This window comes from Platichthys flesus, chromosome 2, assembly GCF_949316205.1.
Source record: "Platichthys flesus chromosome 2, fPlaFle2.1, whole genome shotgun sequence".
Taxonomy (NCBI): Eukaryota; Metazoa; Chordata; class Actinopteri; order Pleuronectiformes; family Pleuronectidae; genus Platichthys; species Platichthys flesus.
Genome location: NC_084946.1, coordinates 25,792,458 through 25,820,220, shown reverse-complemented (window position 1 = coordinate 25,820,220; position 27,763 = coordinate 25,792,458). Strand labels below are relative to the sequence as shown.

Below are 27,763 nucleotides of genomic sequence, written 5' to 3'. Positions count from 1 at the left end.
ACTCAAGCAAAGGTTAATAATGAATTCCAACCTGCATACAACGGCATACAACACTCAACACAGCCAAATCCAGAGTCGGTTGTATTAATAGCCAGTGGCTTGTGACAACAATACACAAATGATTCAGGAGCATGGAGAGCCGATAGAGAGCAGGTGTGTGAAGGTGAAGACGCCAGTTTAAAGTGAATTTTGAACTTACCTGGAAGTGGCAGAAGGTTCGGCGGCGGTCATCACATCTGTCTGAGAAAGTCCTGAGAGTCCTGAAGAGTAACAGCAGATCGCTGCTCTCCTCCACTCTGAAATGACACAGTACAAGTGTAAACTGTTTTTAAGTTCCTCAGGTAGCGGAATGAATACAGCACACTTCCACACAGAGTAACTGCAACATCCACTTTCACTTCCAGACAGAGACATGTCCCTCTCCCTTCACTTTCAACCGCCCCAATGAAAAGATTTTAAACAAATTGGTTAGTTCCGTCTCCTCAAAGCTGAACATCAAGTCCATTCTTCATTAATCAGTGAAGGTCCAAATCCCAGAAGGTAATATTATAATCCACTAACAGTGAAACACTGATACCCTCAATTTACAGTCTTTACCAGTTTGTAGCCTCAATTTACAAAGCTCTACTTATGTACAACTATATTTTAGAGTTATTGATCTGCTGATGTTGAGTGTATATAAAGTCAAATTCCAGCCACGTATCTATAGGTAATAAATTGTTAAATGTGTTAGCATGCTCCACAATAACAGCACCTGTCAATCTGCAGTCAGTGCAAACTAAACATTTGTCTCATTATTTCAACAATGTGGATGAACAGCAGTAAATAAATAATAAATTCCTTAACTACCTGCTCAACGATTGTTAAAGCAGAGTTTATAAATAGTGCCTCCTTATATTGTACTGTATTCTGTACATTGATAACAGCAAAGAAAGAAAACATGTTTTGGTCCGATTCCCTCTGAGTGAACCAGGGACATTCTGTCAGTGTCTTTCCAGAGTTTTCCATGGGGGCCCAGGGCGAGACGGTAGTCGGGTGAATTTTCCAGGAAACTGTTATTCCACACAGAGCTGATGGAAACATGGCAGCACCCTCAAATAACGAAGCACGACCAAGAGGACAGATATGGAGGCTGGTGCCTGGTTTGATGTTGCTGGATTAAACCCATTCAGTCCAACTGGTTCTGAATGATCACAACTGTGAGAAAGCCAGTTGAACCAGTTAAACTATACCAGTGGTAAATGCAACAACTTTACCAGTGTCCTGATTCTAGTGATGTATGTAGACTGTGGTATTAAACCCAAAGAAGGAACCTTCTGCAATGAAGATCAACGACACACGTTGCTTTGAGGGATTTTATTTCTGGAGATCGACTGACAGCAACCTGCTGCAGGGTATAACTCATCCACACCTGCCATTTTAATGGCAGTACTTCAGATCTTATTTTACTGGCTCTGGTACAGACAGATTAAATCCTCAATACCTTTTAAAAATATATTTATGGGCCTTTTGTATTTATTGAGGACAGTTCATGCGTGAAATGAGCAGAGTCAAACCCGAACTTGTGGCCGCTGCAGGACTCACGCCTCCAGCAGAGTGAACTTGGGGAGATATCCTCAATCCTTATTGTTGGTGACAAAGCAAGTTTTCACCAGGTTACTTCACAAGAGGGAGACAACCATTAACGAAAGCAACTTAAAATTAAATTTTACAGAGCGGTTGTAGTTAGAACACAAATGTCCAGGTCAGTTGAGTTTTTTGTCAAATGCCTGGAGAATGTCCAAGTGAGGCCATGAGAGAATACATCGGGAAAATGTCCAGATTTGTCAGTGAGCGACCTTGAAAGACAACAGTACTGACCGAGAGCTTTTTGGTGATAAAAGCCGACGGCTGTGTAAATGTGTGGTAAATAAGAACACGTGATTACTGCAGCTGTATCTTTAAGTTGGGTCCTTCCTCCTGCATGCTTTACCCGGGTGCCACCCGTCACACTGGGGCTGGATGCATCCTCTGTGACACTGATTGACTGAGGCTGAAGTGACACAGTGCTTTCACTACACTGCCTGTGCGAGTTAGGACGAGGACAGATGTGTCCAAACAAAAGAATAAATAAATACGTCCTGCAGTCCGTGTTTATTTTAAACAGTTCAGATCCTGATTTGGACTGTTAAACACTTATTCCCTTTCTCTCTCTCTCACACACACACACACACACAAACGTAGAGAGAAGGCAGCAGTGTGTCAGAATCATTATCTCCAGGAGTTTTCCATCGCTCTCTTGCCAGACTCTGCAGACTGGACCATAAGATCCAGATGTGGTTTGGCCTCCGATATAGAGCAAACCAGACTTCAGGTCTGTGGCGCTGATCCACCGAGAGAACAGAGGCTTTCTGCCACACTGTGTTTATAAGAGGAGAAAATACACCTGGGCGCATAAACTGAACACATATCAACACAACACAGTTCAATCTATATTCTTAAACAGAGCGAGGGCATCACTTGGATCTTATAGAAGTGAGGAAACACGCTGATGCGCCTGGTGTCTGTGAACGTTACACTGGAGGTCACCGAAGAGTCACGGCTGCAGCAGGAGCATGGTGGGAACATTTAAACAATTCCTATTCATTCAGTGTCAATGCAAATTTTAAACAGCACTTGTGAATATTTTTAGACACTTTAAATCATATGATGTTAAAGCTTCCAACATCTAAATCCCCTCCACATGCTACCTCATCCTCCCACTTGGTAAAAATAGTATGTGTTAATAAATTGTTTGATATTATCACATATTTATCCACATCTGTGTCAGTTGACAGTTATATTTAAACACAGAACTGTCGTCGATATTTTAGGAGGTCATTTAGAAATACTGTCTCAAAGAACTAATCAGTTGAGTAAAATGATCTGCAAATCTCAGTCACTATTCTTTAAGAAACCAAATTCCAGAGATTGAATATGTGGATATCATGGTTTTCTGGAAGAAAGATATCAGCCTTCGTACAGTACCATTACCTCAGCCAAGGAGACTATGTTTTCACACCCCTGTGTTGTTTGTCAGCAGGATTATGCAAAAGCCACAGAATGAATGCAAGAAAGAATCCATTATCATTTCATGCAGATTGGTACAATGTAGCAGATCCAGGATTTTTAAATCGCTTTTTTTGTAATGATCGGGACACTGAAATTTCACCATTTCCCCAGAGAGTAATTCATGGATCTGTCAGGTTTAGAGGATTTATCTATGTGGCAGTGGATCCTGATGGTGGCTAACAACAAGACTGCTTGATATACAATACACCTGCTCACATATTCTACCATCACTATAACAGAACTCCTCAATTCCTTTGGCATTGCTCCTCCCTTCATCTCTATCAGACATTTTCTAATGTGACATCATCACACTTCTCCATCATGTTAAAAACGGTTTTGATTCTGTAAATACTGTTATTTTTATAAAGTTCTCAGTTACACGCAGCAACTTCTGTACTTCTGTCCGTCCTGGGATCAGGCACATGTGGATCTCTGAGGTTTCTACGTTTTTTTCCCCTTTTAATACATTGGATTGATTATTTATTTATTTATTCATTGATTAATTTAAATGTGTGCAATTTGGCGGGGCTTGATTGATTTCAGTGCCATTCCAGATCCTGGATAAAATTAAATATTAGTATAGGTCTAATAAAATCTAGTTGCTGTTAGGCTCAACAGAAGAGAATTTCGACTTTTGAGAATAATTTCCCACAATCAGGTTGTGGTATGTCAAACAAGAATTTCTTTACCCGTCTTTAGAAATTCAGAATAAACGATGAAACAGAGATTCTGTTCTGAAACACCATCTGTAACACTAAGGTGTTTTTCCACACAGTGTAAAAAGCACCTGGTAGGAAAGTAACCGGGATTAATCCTCAGGCTACAGGAGAGTAAATCTCAATATAGCAGATGCAGCTCAGGTATTTTGAGCAGTCACAGCAGGAGAAGAACAGGTGAAACCAATACCAGCGATGGCAACGCTCTGTTTACGGGTGAGTGTGCCAGTAGACCAGCACACCTAAATGGAACGCAGCCATTACAAATGTAATGAGTTGCACCTGTGTGGTCCACTGCAGGGGACGTTGGATGTTTGTGGGATGAAGAGAGAAACGACGTGTGAGTGAGAGGATTCAGCTGGATGACGCTCATCTGACATGTTTTTCTACTTTAATAAACTCTTGAGTTAAACTAAACAGGACGCTTCACCCTGACAGCAGTGATGTCCAGTATCAAACATGCAGAGCTGGACTCGGACAGTGTAAATAAATCACTGGACACAGAGATTTCTCTTCCAAACACCGTCTTTTCAGTCGTTACACAACTATTGTGAAGTCAACGCACGTTGTACAATATCAACGTCCGAGTTCGTCTTTATCTCATATTTAAATGAGAAGCTCTTCACCACGTTCACAGGTGTAGTCGTTCAGAACTTAGACTGTATATAAAGATGGAGCACATAAGCTTTATCTTCAGCCTTAAATCCAGCATGCAGATTATTTTGTGAATCCCTCACACTTCAGGGTTATTTGATTGAATAATGTTGATTAGAAACCGGTATTTTTTTTTATCTTGACAATATTTAAAACTCGGATTACATCACATTAAGGTTCATCACTGGGAAAAGGTTTGCTGTTGAAGAAAAGTTGAATTCCTCTTACACGCAGGAGGGTTAAGGATCAGATGAGGTTCTCATCAGGCGTTCATTCTTACCCAGACAGGAAGCTGCCGAGGCTGCTCAGGTCACTGGCGTCCATCACCACGTTCAGATCACTGATCGTCCTCTCAGATCTCTGACCCTGCTGCAGAGCAAACACATCATCATCATCATTCTTCCTCAGGTACAAGAAGAAAAGTTGCTGTAGAAAGTGTGCTGACGAGGATATCATTGATATTCAACCCTTGTCCAGTCTTCTCAAACTTGTGGACACCAGCGGATCGGAACCTTCTTTCTTTAAAAGTCAACAAAGACATGAAGTTGTTTGTTCATTTGTTTGTATCCTAGTTGTGCTGCTGGGTGTATCTTTAAGTAACCATATCCAAACACCAGCTTCATTTGTATCACACAGACATGAGGTCGAAATCCTTTTGCACATCTTCTTAAGAGGAAAGGGAACAAGCACATGTTCCTTCAAACATCCACCTCCATGTCAAGACGAAAGCGATTCCGTATTTGAGGAGACACAAATCATAAATGTGATTGTTTTGAGTGGGTTACAACACTGTTACTGGCAACTGTACTAGCCAACATTGTTGCAACACAAAAAAACAACTATTAATCAGACTATAATAAAAGGTTGAGAGGAGAGGGTGTGTGTTTACAAAATGACTCTGTTTCTAAAGTGCAGCACCAAATAATGAATGTCTTGATCCAAACAAGTTGAAACTTCAGAAGAAAAACTCAGATTTTAATGGCACGTCATGAGCCAGACGCAGGAGAGGGATTCAATGAAACCAGCTGTTGTGGTAAAGAGTCGACAGACAATGAAAACCAGAAGAGCCCTGGACCTACACAAAGGAGGTCCACAGACGAGAATAATACTGATGTTCCCTGCAATAAAACTACAATTAGTGTCGACTACACATGTGCAGCACTGGCACAATTCAAGGGTCAAATCTGATCTTGTTCACAATGTGCTTCTATCTCACCAGAAGGCTGAAAACTGAACCTGTACAGAAAGAAAGAGTCCAAAGCAATACAAAAAACTGTAATATAACTTCTTCATATTCTATCGTCAAATAGTTCCTGATTTAAATCTTAATTTTGACATTTGTTTCCAACTTAATGGATTCTTCTTTGGGCCCCTTTCCCTCCTCAAAATTGTATGCAAAAACATTTGTGGAGCATAATTAATAAATTACTCTGATTGGGATTCTCTTTAATCGAGAGTGATCGCAACATATAAAAAGCCCCTAAAGGTCTACCTTTATTTTGAAGAGATGATCTTAACCTGAGGACTTTTTGTTGATGGCGGCACCAACATGACTTCACCTGATATCACTGATATGATACACGACTGATACTTGACATTTCCTCTTCTCTCTGACTGAGACATGAACTGAATGTTTCTGCGAGACCGAAAAATTCTTACCAGTGCAAGTGATGCCTCATCAGTGAACTTGTGTCACCCTCTGCTGGCTGAATACAGCATCAGCACTGAAGTACTGTCCACTGAAGGGTGTCCCTCAGTGTGTCACGTGTTACCAGAAGCATTTTCCACAGTGTTAAAGAAAAGAAACTGCACCATTGATCATTGTTTGGACATAAGCCTTGAATGTCACTCAGTAGAGCTAAAACCTCTGCAAACGCCAAATCGTCCTTAAACCTAAAATTCAATCAAGCTGCACCAAGTTTCACACACTTATGGATACCAGTTCCCTTAATGAGGAAGATCAATGAATTATTCACTGGGAGAACTGGGGAAATGTTGCACAGGCACTATTTCACACTGTTAAAGAAAGTGAAAAGTCTAATGGGTTCTTCCCGGACTCTTATCATATCCCTTCACCAAGTTTGGGGCTGATCCATTGAGTTGGCTTCGCATGATCTAGTTTACAAACAAACAAACAAACAAACAAACAAACAAACAGGGCTTGAAAATAAAAGGCTCGTTGGCAGAGTTAAAAAAATACTCACCGTGAAGTCAGACAGCTGGAACTCAACCTGGAAGACCAGTTCAGAGCAGTGACCTGATACAGAGAGCTGCTGGACCAACTTCCTGCTACCTACACAGACACACACACACACATCACACACATCACACCATTTTTATTCCATCACGAGGAACCCAATGAAAAGTGACACATGCCAAATAAACAAGCAATAATTGAGGTTTCCCATGATGACAACAATCATATACTGATCATTTGTATAATAACTTCATTATTTTAATGGTTTAATCTCCTGGTTCTTCTCTTCACTGGTTGATCATTTTAATTTGAAGTGTCAGTTAACAGTGAAAGCTGTGGATTCATAAAGATCCTCTCTTACTGCTCTGCAGCGTCTTGGTGGTGCAGCTGTTCAGATTGATGCCGTTCATCTGGGTCTGCCGCCTGAGGTCCTCCTCCAGCTCCTCCACCTCCTCCTTCAGCCTGGACTCCACCTCCTCCTTCGATCCCACCTGTTTCTGTCCGCACACATACGACCTGTGGAGATGAATGAAAGGATTTGATTTGACCTTTCCCCCCCAGAGGTCTGTGGGCAGCAACTTACTTGCTTCTAAATGAAATATGAGGCAACATTCTAATTAGTTCACTGCCTGTTACACCCAAAGTACTCACATGATTAATTAAGAGACTGAGCACATCCCTTTGAACCATGTGCCTGGCTCAGCAACCTTTTAATTCATTGACCAAGACAGAATTTGGACACAACCTAAATTCACTTGACAATGTGCTTATATCTAAAATGTGCGACTTTTACTGGCCAATTGTGTACGTGAAGTTGCTACCGGTGGAAAATAAAAGAGATTGAAACTTACAGTGCATCCTGCATTTGCCCTCTGAAGTTGAACGTCATGTCCTTGAGGTTCTGCTTCTGTCGGTGCTGCAGTTCTGCCACTTCAGCCCGGAGCTGATCAATCTGAGCCTCCAGCACTTCCACCTCCTCCATGTTCTCCTCACACATGTTCTCCTCCATCTAGGAGGTACAGTAAACAATGATTACACTACACAAATGCTACTATCTATGCTACAATATGTGCAGGAAGGGGAAGGATGCTATGTGTGATTGGTTTAAAGTCTTTCTAATTGGTTCTTAAAGTCATTAGCACATATTTTTAAGTAACACAATCGAATATGTGACTTACACTGAAAATACAACTGACTTTAGTGAAAGTATTCACATCTTGTCTAGCGCAGGTAAACTTTGGAAAATGAAAGCACACGCATCTATTTCCTATTGGATTTTTCATTAGGGTAAAAAAGGGAGGTGACAATTCAAGAATTTAAAAGATATTTGTTGTGAAAACCATATGAGACATATGTTATGATTATTCACCAGGAAGGGATCTGTACAGATGAAAACCCAAAGACACGTGGTGGAATATTAATGCCAAATAGAAATATAACGTGAGTATGGGACCAATTAGCAGCAAACTAAAGTTAGGAGTCATTTTCATTGGTTGCTCTTTGAGCTGTGTCTGTAGTTAAAACAGCTTCTAGTTCCATTAGGACATATCCATATCCACAGAAACACATTATCATTAATAGTTAAATAACAAGGGCTCATTATGCATCGATATATTAACCTAGTTGTGTTAATCTGTGTAAAAATCAAACGTGGGTCATGACTCTAACTCTCTAAAAGGTTAAATAACAACGTAAATCAGTGAAAGCTGAGTCCCACTCGTGTGAATGACAGTCTCATCTTTGTGATGACTGATCTAAGGTCAGTTTAAATGAAGCTCACCGGTCCGTCTCCGCTGTCACGTCCACGTCCTTGAATTAAAGTCACTCCAAACTTCTCGGTCCACTTATTTAAACACGAGTTATTCCGTTAAATCAGATAAAGACTCAGTTTGAAGCAGAAGGAAAGTTTCTGTGTTTACTGAAGAACCAAAACAGTTTGGAGCCTCGCGCCCTGTGGACGATACCACTTGTCATGAACCGGAGGGGGAAACATATCATTCGAAGGAAGATCGGTGATTAACTGTGCACCTCATTGTAGATGCAACTACTGCATGTTGTCATATGTATTTGTTATAAACGTACGTATATTAGTTTATTGATATGAATAGACAATAATCAGATGTATGTCAGACATGGAAATGATGAGGGTCCCCTCTGTGGTTCCAGCTTGATGAGCCATCAGGAAGTGATTTGTTTCTTGTTGATATTAATTAGCGGTGAACAGTTAATAACATATTATCTCAACATTAGCTTATATAGAATTTATTTCTTTATTTTTAAATACATGATGTTTTATTTAATTTCACTCTGGTTCTAATTGCACCAAAGCAGAACGTTTCAGGGGCTGCGGGGACAAGCACGGAAGGGAAAGTCGACGGGACCGCCCCGGACAGAGTTGACAGTGACACCAGCTGGACACATGTGAGGTAAACATTTGATTCTTTTTATGTCTGTCGATAATTTTTGTTGATATTTGTTGGTGACGACACAGTCCGCTCCGCTGTAAGCACGTGCAGTTCCAGGTGTGGTGGATCAGGGAGGGTGGCGGTGTGGTGGCACTGGGAGTGTGGTGGTGGTGGTGGTGGTGGTGTGAAGTCTCCCTGGTGAAACATGCTGGGTGGGATCTGCCTCATTCAGCTTCATGGGTCTTGTGGAGGCTGCAGGAGCTCATCTGTATTGTGTCACTTTACCTTTATCGAGATAAATATCGGAAACAACTAAAAAGGATTTGAGAGTTTTCTTTTAACGTGATCCCTGGAATAGTTAATCACTAGACTTAAATGATTAAGACACAAAACATCTCTACATGGCCTAGGACTGAGTTTATTAGAAACCGTGTCTATGTGTGTCTGCTGTTTTAAAATCGAGGTTGGAGTTTGTGTGTCCCTAAGTATTTCTATGCTGTTTCTTTTGGAGAAAATATATACACCACGTTTAAGATGCATTCGCCTGTGAATAACAATGGTTTAGCCAGGATGTGACCCTCAACATGATTTAGGTTAGAATACATGGAAACTTGTCTGTGGGTTTATAACGGGCAGAAATAAAAGTATTGCTGGAATACATAAGGAAACGACATTTTCCCAAAACAGAAGGCGGATCATTCATGCATATACTGAACTGGATTAGGCCAAATGGAGAGCCCTGGGGGATACCACTTGAATCAAGCAAGGGGTCAGATTTATAGTTATCAATTTTGATTATATGGGTACATGATGAGGATTAATACAGGTGCAGCAGGACCAACTTATCACTGATTGATCAAACCTAACTGTCACTGCAAAGGTTCAAAGCCTTCTGGTTCATCAAACCCTGCTCCCATCCATTGCTTGATAAAGGGATGGAGTCATGGTAGGTGGCTGATGCTGGTGTTTACTGTTGTGCAGTGACAGCGTCGGTGTGGACACGGAGCAATGCAGCGGCTGTACATCGGTGGCTTGAGCCACACAATCACTCAGAAGGATCTGAAGGATCGATTTGGGAAGTTTGGAGAAGTGCAGGATGTTGAGCTCCGGACCAGGAGAGACGATGACGGTGAGAAATGCACTGGACACTGACATTAACCGCTATTTAATAAATTATAAGATCCTAAACTCAGTTCAGATAACTACACAATTCATCCCAGTTATTATGGTCGGTAGAACAGGAGATTTGTTTGTTGGATAGCATTTGAATTTTAAATCTTAGGCATCAAAACTCACTGTTCCAATCAAAACTCTGTTTATTGTTTGATTATAATCCAACTGCTGCATGTGTCCCGACTGATGTTGTTCTCCTGCAGGAGTTCCTTACAAAACCTTCAGCTACATCAACATCAACATTTCAGAAGCTGACCTGAAGAGATGTGAGTGAATAACAGAACTTCAGAGATCAGTTTCCCTTGTTTCTCATTTTCTCCTGAGTATCAGTGTCTTGAAACAAAATTGAATCATGCATTATTCTCGTATATGTATATGTAAGGCACCATGCCAGAAGAGTACATGTCTATACTTCCCTCCTCCTCAGGTATGACGGTGCTGAACAAATCCAAATGGAAAGGAGGAACTCTGCAGATTGAAAATGCCAAGGAGAGTGTGTTGCAAAGGTAAAGCCAGGTTCATCTCACCATGAAAGTCTTTGGACTTGACTCTGAGCCGAGAGGAAGATGAAATAATCTAATCTGCTGATTATTAATTATTGATCAATCTACATATTTAACTGTAAAGAGTCAGAGGTTTGTCAGTCTATATATTTTTTTTATGTGAGTATAGCTCCTCAGCCTCCAACCTGAAATCTTCAAATGTTTTGATTTGTCCAAAGGTTATTCAGTTTATAGCGAAATCCAACAGAGATAATCAGTTAAATTAGAGAAGGTGAAGCCAGAGTGGTTGACATTTTGAGCTTTTTGTGTTTCAGACTAGCTCAGGAGCGACAGGAGGCGGAGGAGCAGCGCCTCCAGCCGCCTGCAGCTGAAGACAAGAGGAAGAAGCTGATCGACTCCCTGAGCAAAGCCGGCGTGGACAACTTCCACATGAGCGCTGCAGTGCCAGGGACCGAAGTTCCGGGACACGAGGTCAGGTCATCAACAGCTTCCTGTTTCTATCAGGACCCCGGGGAGAGAGAGAGACTATAAGACAGGACATCTATAGTGTGGCTGAGAAAGAATATATATAATTACATCTTTTATAACTCATTTTGTCAGTTGTATCCTATACATCGATGTCACTGATGTATGGTGTGGCTCAGGTTAAATCCTTTAAGAAAACAAATGCATACAGAGAATGAATGCCATATAACTTTTATCTCATAGTTTGACCACCTGAACTGAAAACGAACACAAATATATAAATCCATGAATACACAACAACTAGGTTAGTTCTCCTTCTTGCTTCCTGTCGGTCGTGGGGCTGTATTAAACCTTATATCAGGCCACTGCATGGTGAAAGGATTTCAACAGTCCCCTGGTGTTGACTGTCCTCTGGCTGCTCTGCTTTCAGGACTGGGTGGTCAGTAAGTTTGGACGAGTCCTCCCCATCCTGCAGCTCAGGTGTCGGAAAGGCAGCAAAGCTCGAACCCTGAACTACGACCCGTCCAAATACAGCCACAACATCCGCAAGCTGGACCGAGGCGAGGAGGACCAGCACACCCCCGTCACCCAGCTGACCTGGGAGGTGCAGGGAGGGGACGATGAAATCAGCAAAAAGAGGCGGGGCGAGTTCCCTCCATATGTGCCACCAAAACCCAAAAAGAGTCGGAAAAGCGTGACCAGCTCCAGTGATGCAGTGAGCGCAACCAGGTAACAATGTTTTCTGCTACTCAGAGTCTGTCCTTGAAATTCCACTGGTTTGGTATTTAGTTTGAAATGTTTTAAGAGTTTTATGTGTCACCTGATTCATTCTTAATGATGTGTCACTCTGCTCGCATTAAATCTCTCCTTCCTGTTGTTTCCTCTCAGATTGGAGCCGACTGTTCATTCCGTCCCTGTCCCTGTCCCTGTCCCTGTCACTGTCCCTGTCCCGGTCTCCAAGCCTAAACCTGAACCTGAACCTTTCAGCAACGGATTTCAACTCCCAACCAACCAAAGACCGGCTCCGAGGAAGTTGGTTCCTTTCAACGGCTACGATCTGGATTCGGACGACGAAATCCGCATAATGGTGGCCAATCAGAAAACCTCCCGTGGTGCACTGGGGCAGGAAGTGGAGGATGATAAACTGGAAGTGGTTGGATTAGACTACCTTGTGAAGTCTGGACGTTCCTGTGAGTTTTCATCTGGGCTTTCACTTATTTTGAGATTAAGAATCTGCCTCCTCGTCATCTGTCTGTGTGGAGTTTGCTTGTTCTCTGGTTTCTAAGATATTTTCCAGGGATTTAACCAGGAGGTGGGGGGGGGGGGCTGGCCAGAAGAGTTCAGGTGTCTAGATTTCTGACTCTGACCTCCAAACTGTAGTTTGTATGCTGGCAAGCAAGGCCACAAAAATGGTCGTTAATTAAATAAGAAGGAACTGTGCAAATATCAAGTGATCAAACCAATCTTGTTTAATTGTTCTTTGAAATGTGAAATGTTTTTCTCTCTGCTTCCAGGTAGGCCAGATGAGAAAGACGAGGATGACTATGATTCTGCTGACACAGATGAACTCCTTGCATCCAGGAAACCTCCTGCTCCTCCTCTTCTTACTCCTCCAGCTCCATCGCAGGAGAAACAGACACAGCCCGCTGCAGAAAACAGCTCAGGGAAACACACGGATAGGAAGAAAAAGTTGAAGAAGAAAAGTAAAGCTGTAGCAGCAGAAGTAGAGGAGGAGGAGGAGGAGGAGGAGAAGGATTCAGCAGATGCCGAAGATCACATAACTTCTGCCCCTTCTAAGAAAAAAACCAGCAACCAGCGTAAGAAGTTGGCAGTTCTCCCTGTTGTGAAGTCCTCTTCCTCAGAGTCTGATGATGATGATGATGAGGATGATGATGATGAGGATGATGATGATGATGATGATGAAGATTATGAAGCCATGTTTTCTAACGTCACCCGTCTGGAGATCACCATGGCTGATCTACAGAGGCTAGCTGAAGAAGCCGAGCAGACCTCTGAGACTACATCTCCCAGTATCCCTAGCGGCAGCTCCGAAAAAGAAGCTAACCTCATATCTGGCGTCACAAAACAACCCAAGAAAGGCACCATGCCAGAAGAGATCCTCGCCTCCCTCATGCGGGGCTACTGCAGCGATGATGACAAGAAAAAGAGGAAAGGGATGCTGCCCGCCTTCCAGGGAACAAAAACATTGTACAAGGGATTAGAAACAAACGACTGCCAGAAGAGACAGAGAGAGGAGCAGCAGGAGGAGAGAACAGGAAGTGTGGTCAAAAAACACAAGCTACACTCAGAAGCTCCTCAGGTGGACCAGAAAGCAGCTGAAAGCCAAACCAGTAAAAGTTTGAGCAAAGGTAAACACAAAGAAACAAAGAAGACAGAGAGCAGTGAGGAGGAGGAAGAGGAAGAGGAGGAGGAGGAGGAGAAAGTAGAGGTTGTGAAGGTGGTGAAGGTGGTGAAGAACAAGGCTGCTACTAAAGTTCCAAATAAATCTGCTGTTAATACTGAGAAACCAGAGACAAGTCCCTCCTCCAGCAGCGACGATGATGAGGAAGAAGAGGATCAGAGGAGGAAGGTCAGTCGGGCTGTTCCGTCAGCCAAAGCTACAGCAAAGACTTTACCTTCATCCTCCAGCTCCTCCGGTGAGGAAGACGAGGAAGAGATTGCCCCTGCCAAAGATGTTGGGAAATTAGCAACTCCCCCTGTTCCTCACAGCGAGTCCTCCTCCTCCTGCTCCTCCTCCAGCGAAGAGGAGGAAGAGAAGGTGCAGGTTCCCTCCAGGGTGAAGTTAGGAGCCAAGGAGGAAGAGGAGCAGCAGAGGAAGGCCAACATGAGGAGACTCGCTGCCGTCCAGCAGAGAATGAAGGAGGCCGAAGAACACAAGAAGCTCATACAGGGAGCTCTCTCCAACGTGGTGAGTGTGATGTTATTATAATAATTAGAGATTAGTAGAATAGTAGACATTCTAAATGTTGTTTGTTCTTGTTGACAGTCTAATCTGTGAGTGCACTGCTTATACGTCTTTAAGTCATCTGTTATTTGGGGCTGAGGAAATCAAGCTTTACATAAATGTGGAAGACCTGTAAACAATCAATTTAATTTATTTTCACATTACCTTATTCTCCATCAGGATACTCCAAAACCAGGAGCAGGGAAACATATTGTCTTTGGCTCTGATGATGAGGATGATGATGATGAAGATGTGCAGCAGAAAACCTCTGATGTCACAATGTCAAAAAAGAAGACCCTGCTCAAGGACAGCCAATCAGAATCAGGGGACGAGACCACGGATGATGAGGCATCAGCCAATGAGAGAAAACAAACAAAAGAGAAGGTGAGGGAACCAGCTCAGATGAGGAGTAGTTCAAATCTACCTGCGAATTTATTTCATTCATTTATTTATTCATCATTTATCACCTAATACAAACATTGAGTCTGAAATAGCCTGAAAATTAGGGCAACCTCATAGTTTCTCATGTTCCATGTTTGTATGTGTGTGTCCCTGTGTGTGCCTGCATGTGTATTTATGTGCGTCTGAAGCAGTCAGGCCCTCAGCTGTTTGGTGGCAGTGACGATGATGAAGAGGGTGGTGATGAAGAGCAGGATGGAAGCAGATTTGACATCAGACCTGAGTTTGAAGGTCGAGCCGGTCAGAAGGTGAGAAGAGAAGTTCACATGAGGCTGCGCTGTTTGTTCCCTTTCACAGGCTCTCTTCTTGTTCTTTTATAATTTAATATCTAAGTGTTCATAGTCCAGAAACATCATATCCTCAGGAGAACAGACAGGGCTCAGGTATTGAGAGGAACTGAAAAAAAAGTGGTGTAAATAAATAGAAAATCACCAAAGATCCCAATATAGAGATTTAATCCTCTGGAGAAAAATAAATATCTGATCCAGACTGTAAACAATCAAACATTATTATAAGATAATGTGACGAACATGATTGTGATGTTGGTTTGTTGTTTGTTTGTGTGTCCAGCTGATGAAGCTACAGTCCCACTTCGGAGCAGACGAGCGATTCCGAATGGATTCTCGCTTCCTGGATGAAGACGAGGGCAAAGACGAAGAGTCAGGGGAGGGTACGTGTTGCAAATTATAGAAACATTTGAGTCCAGTAAAGTGTTATCTTTTTTATTGTTTATAACTCTTTCCATAAATATGAAACCTGTCAGCATCTATTATACTATTTATTAACATAAATAAAGTGACGTTTTATGATTCAGAGATGAAGACGACAGAGGATGATGAGGCTCTGGATGAGGAGAGGAAGAAGAACCTGTTCATCATGCAGAGCGTCCTTGGCAGCAGCCAACAAACCTGCAGCAGCAAGACTGCCGGCAAAGCCAAGACCTTCAGGTCTGACACACACACACACACACACACACACACACACACACACACACACACACACACACACACACACACACACACACACACACACACTGGTCCCACCACCACTTCTGAACTGGAACTTTGTGTTTCATCAGGTTCAATAGATGAATGAATAAATGAAAATGTGTGTTTGCAGAGACGTGTCAGCGCTGCACTACGACCCCAGCAGAGAGGAACATGCTGCGTTCGAGACCAAACCAGAGGAAAACAAAGAGAGGTACGTTCATGGAGATTGTGAATTAAGATGTATTGAATTGGTCGTAGCACCAATGCTTTGTCAGAAAAAAAAATTTGATATATTTGTGGTAGTACATGCAGTACTGACTTTCCATTAAGTCAATTTAATCCATATGATGAAAAAGTAAAGGTGTTAGAATTCTTTGCAAGCTACTTTAGAGAACAGGATGGGACCCAGGATTGAGCCTTGTGGCACTCCACATATCAATGTGAAAAGAGTTATATCTCAATGTTGCTGCAGTTTAAATGAATTTCCTCATATAGACAACCACCAAGTACTCATTCAATTAGAATGTACACTCAACTGCATCATGTGGAGTAAGACTGTCTTTTAATCTGCTGTCTCCACAGCAAGTCGGCCAGGAGGAAGAAGAGGGAAGAGGCTCAGAAGCTTCCGGAGGTTTCCAAAGACATTTATTACGACGTGTCTGGAGACCTGAAGGCCGTATTTGGTTCAACAAAGGATGACATCGCCGAAGAAGAAGTAATGGAAGAACAACAAGAAGAAGGAGAAGAAGAAGAAGAGAAGACAACCTGGGACCAAGAAGAGGTAGAGGAAAAAAGAGGGGAAGAAGAAGAAGAAGAAGAGGAGCCGACTCCGTTGCCGTCTGTCGTCTCTGCTGAGGCAGACAAACAGGAGTCTGGATTTAAATTCTCTTTCTTTGAAGACGATGCCGAAAAAGAGAGTAAAGAAACGGGTAAGTTGAATCTCAAATATTTACCTCAGACTGTCTTGGAGTAAATATTTGTTTTACGAAATCTTTGTTATCTGTCGCTCTCTAAGCAGCGGAGTACAAGGTGGAGATTATCCAGGGTCCAAAGGTGTCCTGGCAACAAGACCCACGTTTCCAAGACAGCAGCTCAGAGGAGGAGGAGGAGGATCAGGAGATGGTCGAGGAGCAGATCATTTCTACAACTCAAACCACAGAGTGAGAATAATTGAGAACAAATCCTGTCAAATTCCCTGCACACAAGTTCCGTACTCTATTACAGAGCAGCAGATCGACTCTATAATTCATGTCTGTTTGAATCGAGCCTCGTCTGAATGTGTTTGTGTTGCTGTTAACAGAGCAGAGACTCCTGCAAAGACCGGGCTCCTCTTCTTCTTCTACCCTGAGGACAGCAGATTGGCAGGTGAGGTATTATCCTTCAAGCTCCATCAGGGACCTTGGCACTTCATACATTATGCGGAGAGATTTGATCATACAGTGTTCTGGAAGCAGGTTAAATTATCGTGTATATTTAAATTGTTTGTCTGAGAACAGTATGACTTCCTGAAATGTTATGTTGATGTCTCACCCCTCCTCTCCACCTCCATCAGAGGGCCCGAGGTTGTTCTGTCGTCCCTCTCAGCTGGAGGAGCAGAAGGAGCAGTGGGACGAGCGGAGGACCACACTGAGACAGGTACACATCCGTTTAAATCAGGAAACCTCACATATTTGATAATAATATAACTTAAACATTGAAGCAGTACTTCCACAAAAAATACTTTTTTATTAACAGAAGCCCAAATTATTGTAGACTCGACTTCATAACAACCTAAATTGGTGATTTCTATGTTGTTATTCCTGCAGGAGTATCGAAAGAAACACAAGGACGCTCGCAGAAAGCTGAAGGTCTCCCTGAAGAGCTGAGGATGATGGGAAGTCCGTTTCAGTTTAAAATACTCTGGTCTGGACGTTACAGTTAGCAGATTTATTTCCTCTCGTTTGATTTGTTGTCATCGTAACAGTTAACAGGAGAGAAAACAGACAGCAGCTGAAGACGCAGACTTGAAGCAAAACATCGAGATCATCAGAATAGAAAATGTATTTTTCTATTCTAGTAAATCCTCAGAGATATTTTGTAATCAGTCAGCAGCAGATACAGAGGATCTAACGAATAGAGATGGAATTTGATAATAAAATGAATATCAAAGGTCGGACATAATTTCTGCATCATTTTATCTTTAACTCTTGTCTCCGGATTCAGGGTGGAGGTAATTTCTTGGCCTATAATCTATTCCTTCTCAGTTTGATCCTCCAAACATCTCACGACTCGTTTCTCTGGGCCTGAGACTGAAGGATGTCATTAGATTGTTGTGATTGGACGGTGACTCATTTAGGTTTGTGCATCATGACAGTAGTTCTGATGAGATGATTCAGTGTCACTTTGTGGTTTAAAATAAAGTGAAAAGATATTTTGTATATTTGGAAATAAAGCTTTGTGTTTGTGAGAATACACTCTGTGTCCTCTTAATTAGATCCACTGCAATGAGTCCAAATACAATAAATCATTAAGATTATAATGTTAAGTTTCAATGAGGTGTTGGTTCAACTTTGTTCATTTTGGAGGCAGCAGTTTGTCCATTAATTGACGAATCACCACAGCTCTGGTCTGTGTCCTCACCAAGCTGTTGGGGAAATGTTGTAAAGTAATTTCTGTATAAATAAATACAAATGACAGATTCTTTGTTTATAGAAAGTCTTGTTTTACTGCATCAATGGTAGTTTCCCTCTGTAGTGAATTATACAGCATAATAAACAGTAGAGTCCACACATTTACTTTTGATGTCTCTGATCACTTATTACCACTTTATATTTTCACCTTGATTGTTTGCAAGCAAAATTAACTACCTGACGGATTAACAAGAAATATGGTGCAGATCTGGATCAGAGGTGGAAGAATTGATGGGGAAATAAATCAGACATATTTAGGACTTGAATTGCTGTTTTAATTCAGTTATCTTGAGTAACGAAAATGTACATTTATTTACAGTAATAAGAGAATTATAAGTGCTCTGGTTTGCAATGATAATTAGCTCTTTGAGATTCTGTATTTATAGCCTATATATACTTAACTTTAATATTTATTTGTTTTCATATAAACTATTAATGGTTTCTGCCACACGTTTATTTTTAACGTTTTATTAATTTGTATATATAATATTTACGAAACTAAACTAGATTTAAACTTCTGAAGCCTCTGAAGCATCTTTCGTGTTTAAAAGGAAAAGTTTCCCTTCCGGTTTTGATTTATGTTGAAGTTTATGGCCGGAAGCTGAGTGTTGATGTTGATGCAGATGAAGAGCACGTGAAGAGGAAGAGGAGCCTCAGACTCAAAAGTTTCCTCAGGACCAGCACCTCCATGGAGACTCTTCATCTCAGGACACCTGCAGCAGCTCCTGTCTGAGGAAGACGCAGCGAACACGGACCAGCTGCTCCTCGATCGTCGGTGAAGATGTTCCCGGTTTTCTTTCTGCTGTTCCTCTTCGTCCGGAGCGCGGAGCTCCGTCACCTCCACCCGGAGACTCACCCGGGGCTCCGTCACCTCCACCCGGAGATTCACCCGGGGCTGGAGGCGCAGCGGGCGGAGGAGTCATTCTCCCCGGAGAGGACGCTTGCACAACGGGTTGAGAGTTTGAGAGATGCCGAACTGAAGCGAGTCGCCCGCGGGGCTAAAGATGGGGGCTCCGGGAGAAGAGACCCGCACCAGCCGAGCGGTATCGGGCAACCGCGGCGGTTCGACGACCCGAGCGGCTTCTTCACCACACCGCGGACCGACCGGCGCAGCACCGCCCCGCCGGGGAACCTGTCCTCCGGGTCCGGGCTCCTCAACCCTCTGCTCCCGGTCTCGGGCGGCGCGTACTGGGCGTACGCCATCATGCTGCTGGCGCTCGTGCTGTTCGCCGCGGGCATCGTGGGGAACCTCGCGCTCATGTGCATCGTCTGGCACAACTTCTACCTGAAGAGCGCGTGGAACTGCGTCCTGGCCGGGATGGCCCTGTGCGACTTCCTCGTTCTCTTCTTCTGTCTCCCGGTGGTCGTGTTCCACGAGCTCACACTCAAGAGGTTGTTAGGAGACCTGTCCTGTCGGCTCGTGCCCTACCTGGAGGTGAGAAGGTCATACAGGTGTTCTTCTTCTTACTCCTTCATCTTCTTCAACTTCTTCTACTCCTACTTCTACATGTTATTATACTCCTTCTAACTCCTTACTCCTTACTCCTTCAACTTCTTCTACTCCTACTTCTACATGTTATTCTACTCCTTCTTACTCCTTACTCCTTACTCCTTACTCCTTCTTCGCCTTCTTCGCCTTCTTCAAATTCTTCTACTTCTACTTCTACATGTTCTTCAACTCCTTCTTGCTCCTTCGTCTTCTACGATCTACTACTACTTCTTCTTTTATTTCTTCAACTTCTTCTACTCCTACTTCTACACGTTCTTCTACACCTTCTTACTCCTTCTCAATCTTCTTCAACTTCTTCTACTCCTACTTCTACATGTTCTTCTACTTCTTCTACTCTTTCTTACTTATTCTACTTCTACTTCTACATGTTCTTCAACTTCTTCTACTCTTTCTTACTTATTCTACTTCTACATGTTTTTCTACTACTACTCCTTCTTCTTCATCTTCTTCTTCTCGACTTCTTAGTTTGGTTCATTGGCAAATGGCAACCAACGTCAAGGTGCAGCTCCTCCATCCACAGGATCTGCCTCCTCTTTCCGGCTCAGACTGCTCAGTTCATTCTCGTCATTTGAGAGCTGTTGTGTTTAAAAAAGATCCATAATGACCACAAAGGCTCAAACTGCCTCAACTATGATGCTAAAATTATCCATAAAACAAAGAGACACATCGATCCTAGGGTTATCCATAAAGGCAACTACTTCCAGAGACGCCATCGACTCCACAAAATACTCTTAACAACCCGAATGAGCTTCAAAGAATCAAAACAAATTCACAGGGATGCTAAAATTATCCATAAAATATTACCACTGAAAGCAAAGTGACGACCCCGTCCACAAAATACTCAAAACAAATAGGCTGCTCAAAACACCTATAAAGAGAAAGAACTAAATACTAAGAACTATCGCTACAACCCTCACAGACTCAACACGACTTCAGAGCGATATTACAATGATCCATGAAAAAGCATTTAAAGTTATAGTGAGTTTCCCAAAATCCAAGTCTTCAGATTATTTGTTTATAACACCTGCGCGACAAAACCAGAATATAGTTAATTTACAGTGATATTAAAATCCACAGCTCTCACTTCGGAGAGACTCAAATGAGAGACTGGACCAGAACTCTGAGAATATTAATCTGCAGCTGTTAAAAAAATGAAATCCAACACGTTTCACAGTTAAACAAACAAGTTCCTCTGATGATCAACAGCCTGGTTTCACACTGTCACTGTTGTTGTCGCACCCCCATGATGGACTAATTCTGAAGTTTAATAAACAGACATCTGTGGTCAAAGGCCTGATTGTGTCTCCATGCTCCTCACACTCTGAGTCTTTACTTAGAACAGACGAGCTGTTATGGGCTCTTCACCCCCTTCTGTTGGGATCAGGAGAGGCTGGGGGGGGGGGGCACCGTGAAGCGACTCTTCTTCTGGAGCTCAGAGACAAACGGTGAAATACAGAAATGTAGTAAACAACAGCTGGGCTGTTTATTTACAGCTGCAGAGTTTTCAATGAGACACAGAAAGATGGAGAAATCCGTTGAATCAGAAGACATCAGACTGAAAATGGGTAAAAAAAATAAAACTTGAGTTAATATGTCACGTTTTAATAACATACACATAATTAAGGTTATTTTTTAAACTCAGCAGGATTTAGTATTTCTTATTATCTCAATCATATATCTAAATTGATAAATCAGCCAATTAGATTTTCAAGCAATTAACTCAATAAAGTGTCAACAAATCAACTAATCAATCAATTAATTATAATGCATATAATTACATTTGCAAACAAAAAATAACAGTTAACAAAAATCCTGCACAATGATTACAGTGCACACACATTTCCAAAAGATCAGAACACATTTAAAGAGCTGGGACCGTCGGCCATCGTCCCACAACCAATCAGCCTCCAGGGGGCAGCAGCCAGTATTTGTTGTCCTTTTGGTGGACACCCTGTCTGCCTGTCGGGCCTAGGCTCTGTCTTTTGTCCACCGTCCCACTAGTTTCCTGAGACACGAGAGAGTCCAACGTTTCTTCGAACAAAACACAAACCACGATACTTTTGGTCGGTGGTTTAGGTCCAGACGAGATCTGGGCTAATCTCTACTAACCACTTCTCCATATGAAACGAAGATAAATTAAGAAGCTGAAAGCTGATGTGTGTGCTCCGCCTCTTTTCTCCACGGGGTTTACATTCATCCAACCGACGCCGGCTCAAACGTGGTTGGTTAAACTAGAAATGGAAACCAGAAGCTTCCATCCGCAAAAAATCAGGCCCCTTAACAGCAGATTGTGTAAATCCGACCGTCAGTGTATTTCTTGTGGGACTAATTTGTAATAACAGCTTGTATTAAACAGCCTTTAACGAGCCCCCTCTCCTCTTCTGTCGCTTCACCTATTTTCATGCTAATGAATAGAATTTATTTCTTGCTAGCGTGTAGTAAAAGGCTCTTCAGCAGTTTGAATTGAACAGTTTAAAGCGGGTCAGGCTGCCAGCTGCCACTGGGCCACTCTGTTAGCTCGTCTATTCTCATGCTAATTAGAGCCCGGTGTTAATTATCTTGAGCTGTGTTTTAACTGTTTGGAGTCATTAAGCTCTCACAGGAGGAGGACAAGTCTCTGGTTTGGGCCAAAATCAGCAGCGTTAATGTTCACGAGGCGTCAATGAAGTGTCCCTGAGACCTGTTACAACATGATTACTCTGTGTTTCCTCTGTGTCTCCCCGTGTTTCCTCAAAGCCGAATTCAAAAGGTTAAATAAAGCAGCGTTTTTTACCCAGCCAGGCTCTCATTGATGTAATTGTGACTGATGGTCTTTCACAACAAGACTGAGGAAGGTCTCTAACTTTGGGTTCAAGCAGCAGGACGTCCTCTGGGCTCCGTGTTCATCTATCTGACGTCTTGTTCTGCTTCACTTCAGCAGCAGCATGAATCTGTACCGTGCACAAGGAAAACGAGCATCATATTCATTTATACTATATATCTAAAAACGGTAATGGTCATATAAGCAGAGGGTATTTTAATTTATAAAGCCAGAGTTACCACTAATAGCCAAAATATCTTAACTTGGCTTTATTCATCCTTAAAGGGGACATATTATGAAAATTCCACTTTTGTAGTGCTTCTACACGTTAATTTTGGTTTCTGGTTTGTCTACCATCCCGAAAACTCTGGAAAAAAACAACTATGTCAGAAACAATACGCTGGAGTGCGTCGAATGGGATTACGACCGAAATAAACGTCATAGTCACACCATGCCCAAGTAGGGAGCTACATGGCCTTGAATGAGCGAGCTAACGCTAACCGGGCTCCACCGGTCCGGTTAGCTCGCGAGCTAACGCTAGCCGGTGAGGGGAGCGGGGCACTCAAAACAGGTCAATCTGAGGAGGGCTGTTTTAGACAGGGTGAAAAGGTGCTGTTTTAAATGATCCTTGTGGTATTTAGACCAAAATATGTTACAAACATTTCATTAAGACCCCAAGGAGCCATGTGAACTGTGGTAAAATGGGCATAATATGTCCCCTTTAATAAATAATAACCTCCACCAAGTGTCATTATCTTCTGTTTATACACGTCTCTATCTTTTCTCTGTCAGGTGACGTCTCTCGGTGTGGCCACCTTCAGCCTCTGCGCTCTGAGCATTGATCGGTTCCACGCTGCCACCGGCCCCGGGCCCCTGCAGTCGCCCAAAGTGGAGCCGTGCCAGTCCATCCTCTCCAAGCTGGCCGTCATCTGGGTGGGCTCCATGGTGCTGGCTGCCCCCGAGCTGCTCCTGTGGCAGCTCCTCCAGGAAACTGTCAGCCTGCCAACGCTCCCCCACGACCTGCTGCAGAGCCAGCCGGCAGCCTCGCTGATGGCGGCGTTCAGGGGCCGGACAGATGCGTTCAAAGTGGATGTCTGTGTCCGGGAGCCGTCTGCGGAGCTCCCAGAGGGCGTCTACTCTCTGGTGCTGACGTACCACGAGGCCCGGACATGGTGGATCTTTGGCTGCTACCTCTGTCTGCCGCTGCTCTTCACTCTGGCCTGCGACCTGGTGACCAGGCAGGTGTTGGCCCAGCGTCTGCTCCAGAGACCCGAGGGCGACAAGGCTCCCGGCCGGTGCTCCTCCTCCTCCTCCTCTTCGTCCTGCACCTCCTCAAAGAAAAAGCCGCACGTGAGGGAGCAGCGGCTGCGCTCCACCGTGATGGCGCTCACCATCTTGTACATCACATGCAACCTGCCAGAGAGCATCTGCAACATCACCCTGGCGTACATCTCCATCCCAGCGTCCTCTGTGCTCCCGGCTGTGGTTCTGCCGGCGCTCAGCCTGATCGGACAGTTCCTGTTGTTCGTGCGATGCTCTGCGACGCCGGTGTTGCTGCTGTGCCTGTGTCGATCCCTGGGCCAGGCCTTCATGGACTGCTGCTGCTGCTGCTGTGAAGAGTGCCTCCCCGACGGCAGCTCCTCTTCATCCTCCTCCGCGTCGGCCACTGCCACCTCCATCCTCTCCTCGCCCACTTCCCTCTCTCCATCGTCCCTGTCTCCGTCCAGCAAAGAGGACACTATGAAGGGCCTGTTGGGGACAGACCCGGCCGTCTGCCACCGGGCTAAAGACTCTTCAGCAGCTATTGGGACACCGTGCTGAGACTGAACTGCCACTCGTGGACCTTTAAAGGATTGTTTAGGTTTATTAAAACTTTGTTCTTATTTGTAGTTTGGTGCATCACGTATGTCAGTAACAGCAACATGGCCGTCCGGAGATAAATAGCTGAGATCGTCACTAAAAAGAAGTCGGACGAGTCAAGTGTGACAATAAAATGTCAGTTGATCAGATTGGAAACGAGATAAAAGTGAACTCAGATTCCACTTTAAGGTTAAAAGTATGGTAGTAATGGACATGTCTGGTTCTGTTACTTCTGGGTTTGAGCTCCTGGGTCTTTAAATTCCTTCAGTCAATGTCTTTTAGACAATATTGAGCTTCCAACATGGTCCTTTGGTGTTTTCACATAACAGTAGCTTAGAGAACCGTACACACAGAAACAGTTTTCATTGGGTAATGAAGAAGAAGGGCTACACTACTGCAGTGTAAAGACTCAAGACGATAGTTGGACCAGCTAACGTAACCAAACCTGTGATTTCAGAAGTTATGTCCAAACCCGACCCGGACCTCACAGGCTGGTGTCGGGTGTCGCTGAACCAGACCTCATTTTATCACTGATAAAACAGCAGCTAGAGTGAGAAGGGTCTAATTTGAGTGAAAAACTGATCTGAGTCAGATAATCTGATGAAATTAAGATAATCTGGGTTATTTTCTCTCCTCTCAGACATCATGTTCTTGCTGCTGATTCATAAGATGCACAAAATGACAAACCGAAGCTGTGATAAACTGGAATAATCGTTTAGGCTCAGTCTGTATGAACTCCTGGAGCAGAGACTAGAGTTAGATTTAAAAGTTTAGATGGATTCAATCCTGTTATTAAAGGACTCAGTAGTTTAGCAGTTTTTTCTATGCCACGTTTTACATGTTGTAGTTTTTAATAATTGTCTAACACTCATTCAGGATATTTGTGTTACCTGCTCTGAGCAATGTGAGAGAAACACTGGAGAGTTTTGATATTTTAGAATGATGTTAAATTGAAGATGAAGACCCATTGAGACTGTGTCCATATACAATGCTGTTTGTCTGACTGTATTTTGCTGGTCACACGTGGCTCATGTATGATCCACTCACATGTTTCCTGTGAGTCGTACGTCACAGCTCCAGATGTGTGAAACGAAACAATCGATCATGAAGAATCACGACAGTGTGAAGTGTTTTTTACTTTTATTATGTGTCATTGTGTGTTTCAGTAAAATTTAGATTTTCTATTTCGATACCTGTGTGATCATTAATGTCTGGTTTACACATTATGAACTGATACTAACTTAATGGAAGCTCTGTGATTGTTTACTTTTATTCCACGAATAACTGCAATAGAAACTTTTCCACCTTTAACAATCTAAGACATGAAGTTGGGAAAGTTCCTTTATTATTCATTATTTAAAATTCTAATATAGGAGTTTATAATAAAAACTGTGAAGGGCCAATAATAAGAGGATAAACCCAAGTCTACTCATTGTATCTGGTCCTAAACAGTAGTTTTATTCAGTGAACGTGTGAAAACGCCTCGTGTGGATTCGTTCTATCTGGAGACAAACAGAGAGTTGGCTGCCGGCCGCTCTGATCTCCTCTGGAAGGAATGTTTCTCTGCTGCGCTCTCGACTCCCACTGGAGGAGCAAGCTGCTGTGACGCTCCTTTTTGTCATCGTTCAATTATTGAAGGTCACAGCTTCACAATCACAGTTGGCCTTTGAGTTTCTGCAGACTGAATGAACACAGTCGCTCTGTGACCGGTTGCTGGGGGGAGCAGACAAGAATTCCTCTCTTACCCAAATGTTTTCAGACCTTTCTTTGACCTCTTTCTCGATTTTGATCAATTCAATCTAAACATTTGGGGCTTAGTGCGAAAAAGTAATTTCGCATACATGTCGAGGATATTTTTTTGTTTGGTCTAAGCAAAGTGTAAATGCCATAAATACATAAAATATGAACCATCAAATTATACAATTCCCTTATGGTTCGAATGTTAAAATACATTGAATTCTAAGATAAAAAATACACTAAATTAATGTATTTACATTTGTATATATATCTTTATTATATTCTATATATTTTTGTTAATACAGTGACATTTGAGATATATACATTTAGATTTTTTTAAACAGATTCTTATGCTTCACAGTTATGTGTAAAAGTTTGAGGCACTTTCAATGTTGATGTCGTTCCATCGGGGAGGCGTCTGATTGGTCAAAAACTCAGTCAGAACCACAATCAGAAATACTGAATATATATCCGGAGGTAAATCGTGTTTGAGTCATAGAGAACCACAGAATCTTCAGAGACAAGATCAGAACACAAGAGCTGGTTTGACGTCAGAGGCCTGAACATGAAGGAGTCAGTCTGAGATCATGTAGGAGGCTTCTGACGGAATGTGCTGGCTCTAAATTACCCATATAGGAGTGTGATGGTTGTGCGTCTCTACAATGGCGACCTGCAGCCTGAGGTCAGCTCGGCTTTGTTCAAATTCTGGGACACAAATATCAATCTGTCTTGATTTCCGTGGAATAAAAATGTAAATATCTGCTCTGACACGAGGAAATGAGAGCCAGGTCTAGTTCCTGGTTTCTGCAATTAAAAGAAATCAGTTTTTTCTATGGAAGTCAGACCAGAGCCACCAGAGCAACAGTCCACATGGGAGGATGGACGGAGACTGAAGTATCAACACGATAAAATCATGGACCAAGGACATTTAATCCAATAAGATCTGAGGAGGCAAGAGGATCTGAGCTGTTTCAGTGTATTAAGATTATGAAAAGTGAGAAGAAGTTTTGAGGAACACAGATGAGATGCTGCTTCAGATGCTCTGTGGCTAAAACACCATCATTTCTCCTGTGGACACCTGGAGACCCTTCACACACGGCAGCTCCCTAACTCTCATTTCCAGGCCAGGGGCAGCACGAGGAGTCTCGGCCCCTTTGAGCAGAACTATTTGTCCTCCCACGTCGTTGTGCCTGGGCAAAGAGGAGGAGGAGGAGGGGAAGCTTCAATAAAGCCGGCATTGTTCAGACATCTCCCCCCCCCCCTCTCTCGCTCGGAGGGAGAGACACTTGAACAAAGCTGAATATCAATTGCCATCCACCAAGGGAGTTGCTAAGCTACACAACTCCCACCGACTCCCACCAGCTGCCCAGGAGGAGGAGGAGGAGAAGGAGGGCGAGATGCAGTGGAGGAGAAACCGCTGTGGTCCGTCCCGATAAGCCCAAACTCCTCTCTGCTCGGGTGCCCTGCGCGTGTGTGTGTGTGTGTGTGTGTGTGTGTGTGTGTGTGTGTGTGTGGAGGCTGCATGTTCCTGCTGATGTGGTCGGGTGGGGTCCTGCAGTTTCCATCAAAAA

At 43.1% G+C, this 27,763-nt stretch overlaps 3 protein-coding genes across 7 annotated transcripts in view; 2 read left to right on the top strand and 1 right to left on the bottom strand.

The window, feature by feature from the left end:
- Positions 1–8,600, bottom strand: part of cenpp (centromere protein P) — a 70,573-nt gene extending 61,973 nt beyond the window's left edge. Inside the window, exons 1-6 of one of the 2 annotated variants that reach the window (XM_062408343.1) lie at positions 8,438–8,600; positions 7,509–7,666; positions 7,019–7,173; positions 6,665–6,753; positions 4,741–4,829; positions 200–296 (exon numbers count right to left, since the gene is read on the bottom strand). In XM_062408343.1, the coding sequence (XP_062264327.1) occupies positions 200–296; positions 4,741–4,829; positions 6,665–6,753; positions 7,019–7,173; positions 7,509–7,666 (588 nt within the window). In that variant the 5' untranslated portion in view covers positions 8,438–8,600. The remainder of the gene's footprint in view (positions 1–199; positions 297–4,740; positions 4,830–6,664; positions 6,754–7,018; positions 7,174–7,508; positions 7,667–8,437) is intronic. The other variant, XM_062408351.1, reaches the window with a different exon arrangement.
- Positions 8,601–9,022: 422 nt separating this feature from the next.
- Positions 9,023–18,294, top strand: nol8 (nucleolar protein 8). 4 transcript variants are annotated; one of them, XM_062407916.1, is made up of 18 exons: positions 9,023–9,083; positions 10,044–10,191; positions 10,439–10,501; positions 10,663–10,741; positions 11,053–11,209; positions 11,634–11,932; positions 12,092–12,393; positions 12,718–14,132; positions 14,349–14,552; positions 14,762–14,875; positions 15,198–15,297; positions 15,442–15,574; positions 15,747–15,827; positions 16,199–16,545; positions 16,635–16,776; positions 16,917–16,981; positions 17,169–17,251; positions 17,422–18,294. In XM_062407916.1, exons 2-18 carry the CDS (start codon positions 10,071–10,073, stop codon positions 17,479–17,481), a joined length of 3,765 nt encoding a protein of 1,254 aa, XP_062263900.1. In that variant the 5' UTR covers positions 9,023–9,083; positions 10,044–10,070; the 3' UTR covers positions 17,482–18,294. The 4 variants fall into 4 exon arrangements, with proteins under 4 accessions (XP_062263900.1, XP_062263891.1, XP_062263882.1 ...); XM_062407907.1 differs by having other exon boundaries at positions 16,632–16,776; XM_062407898.1 differs by having other exon boundaries at positions 14,759–14,875.
- A 662-nt stretch (positions 18,295–18,956) lies between these two features.
- On the top strand, positions 18,957–25,637 carry gpr37l1a (G protein-coupled receptor 37 like 1a). The gene is made up of 2 exons (XM_062408183.1): positions 18,957–19,720; positions 23,388–25,637. The coding sequence occupies exons 1-2, from the start codon at positions 19,067–19,069 to the stop codon at positions 24,414–24,416; spliced, it is 1,683 nt and encodes a 560-aa protein (XP_062264167.1). The 5' UTR covers positions 18,957–19,066; the 3' UTR covers positions 24,417–25,637.
- Positions 25,638–27,763: the final 2,126 nt, after the last annotated feature.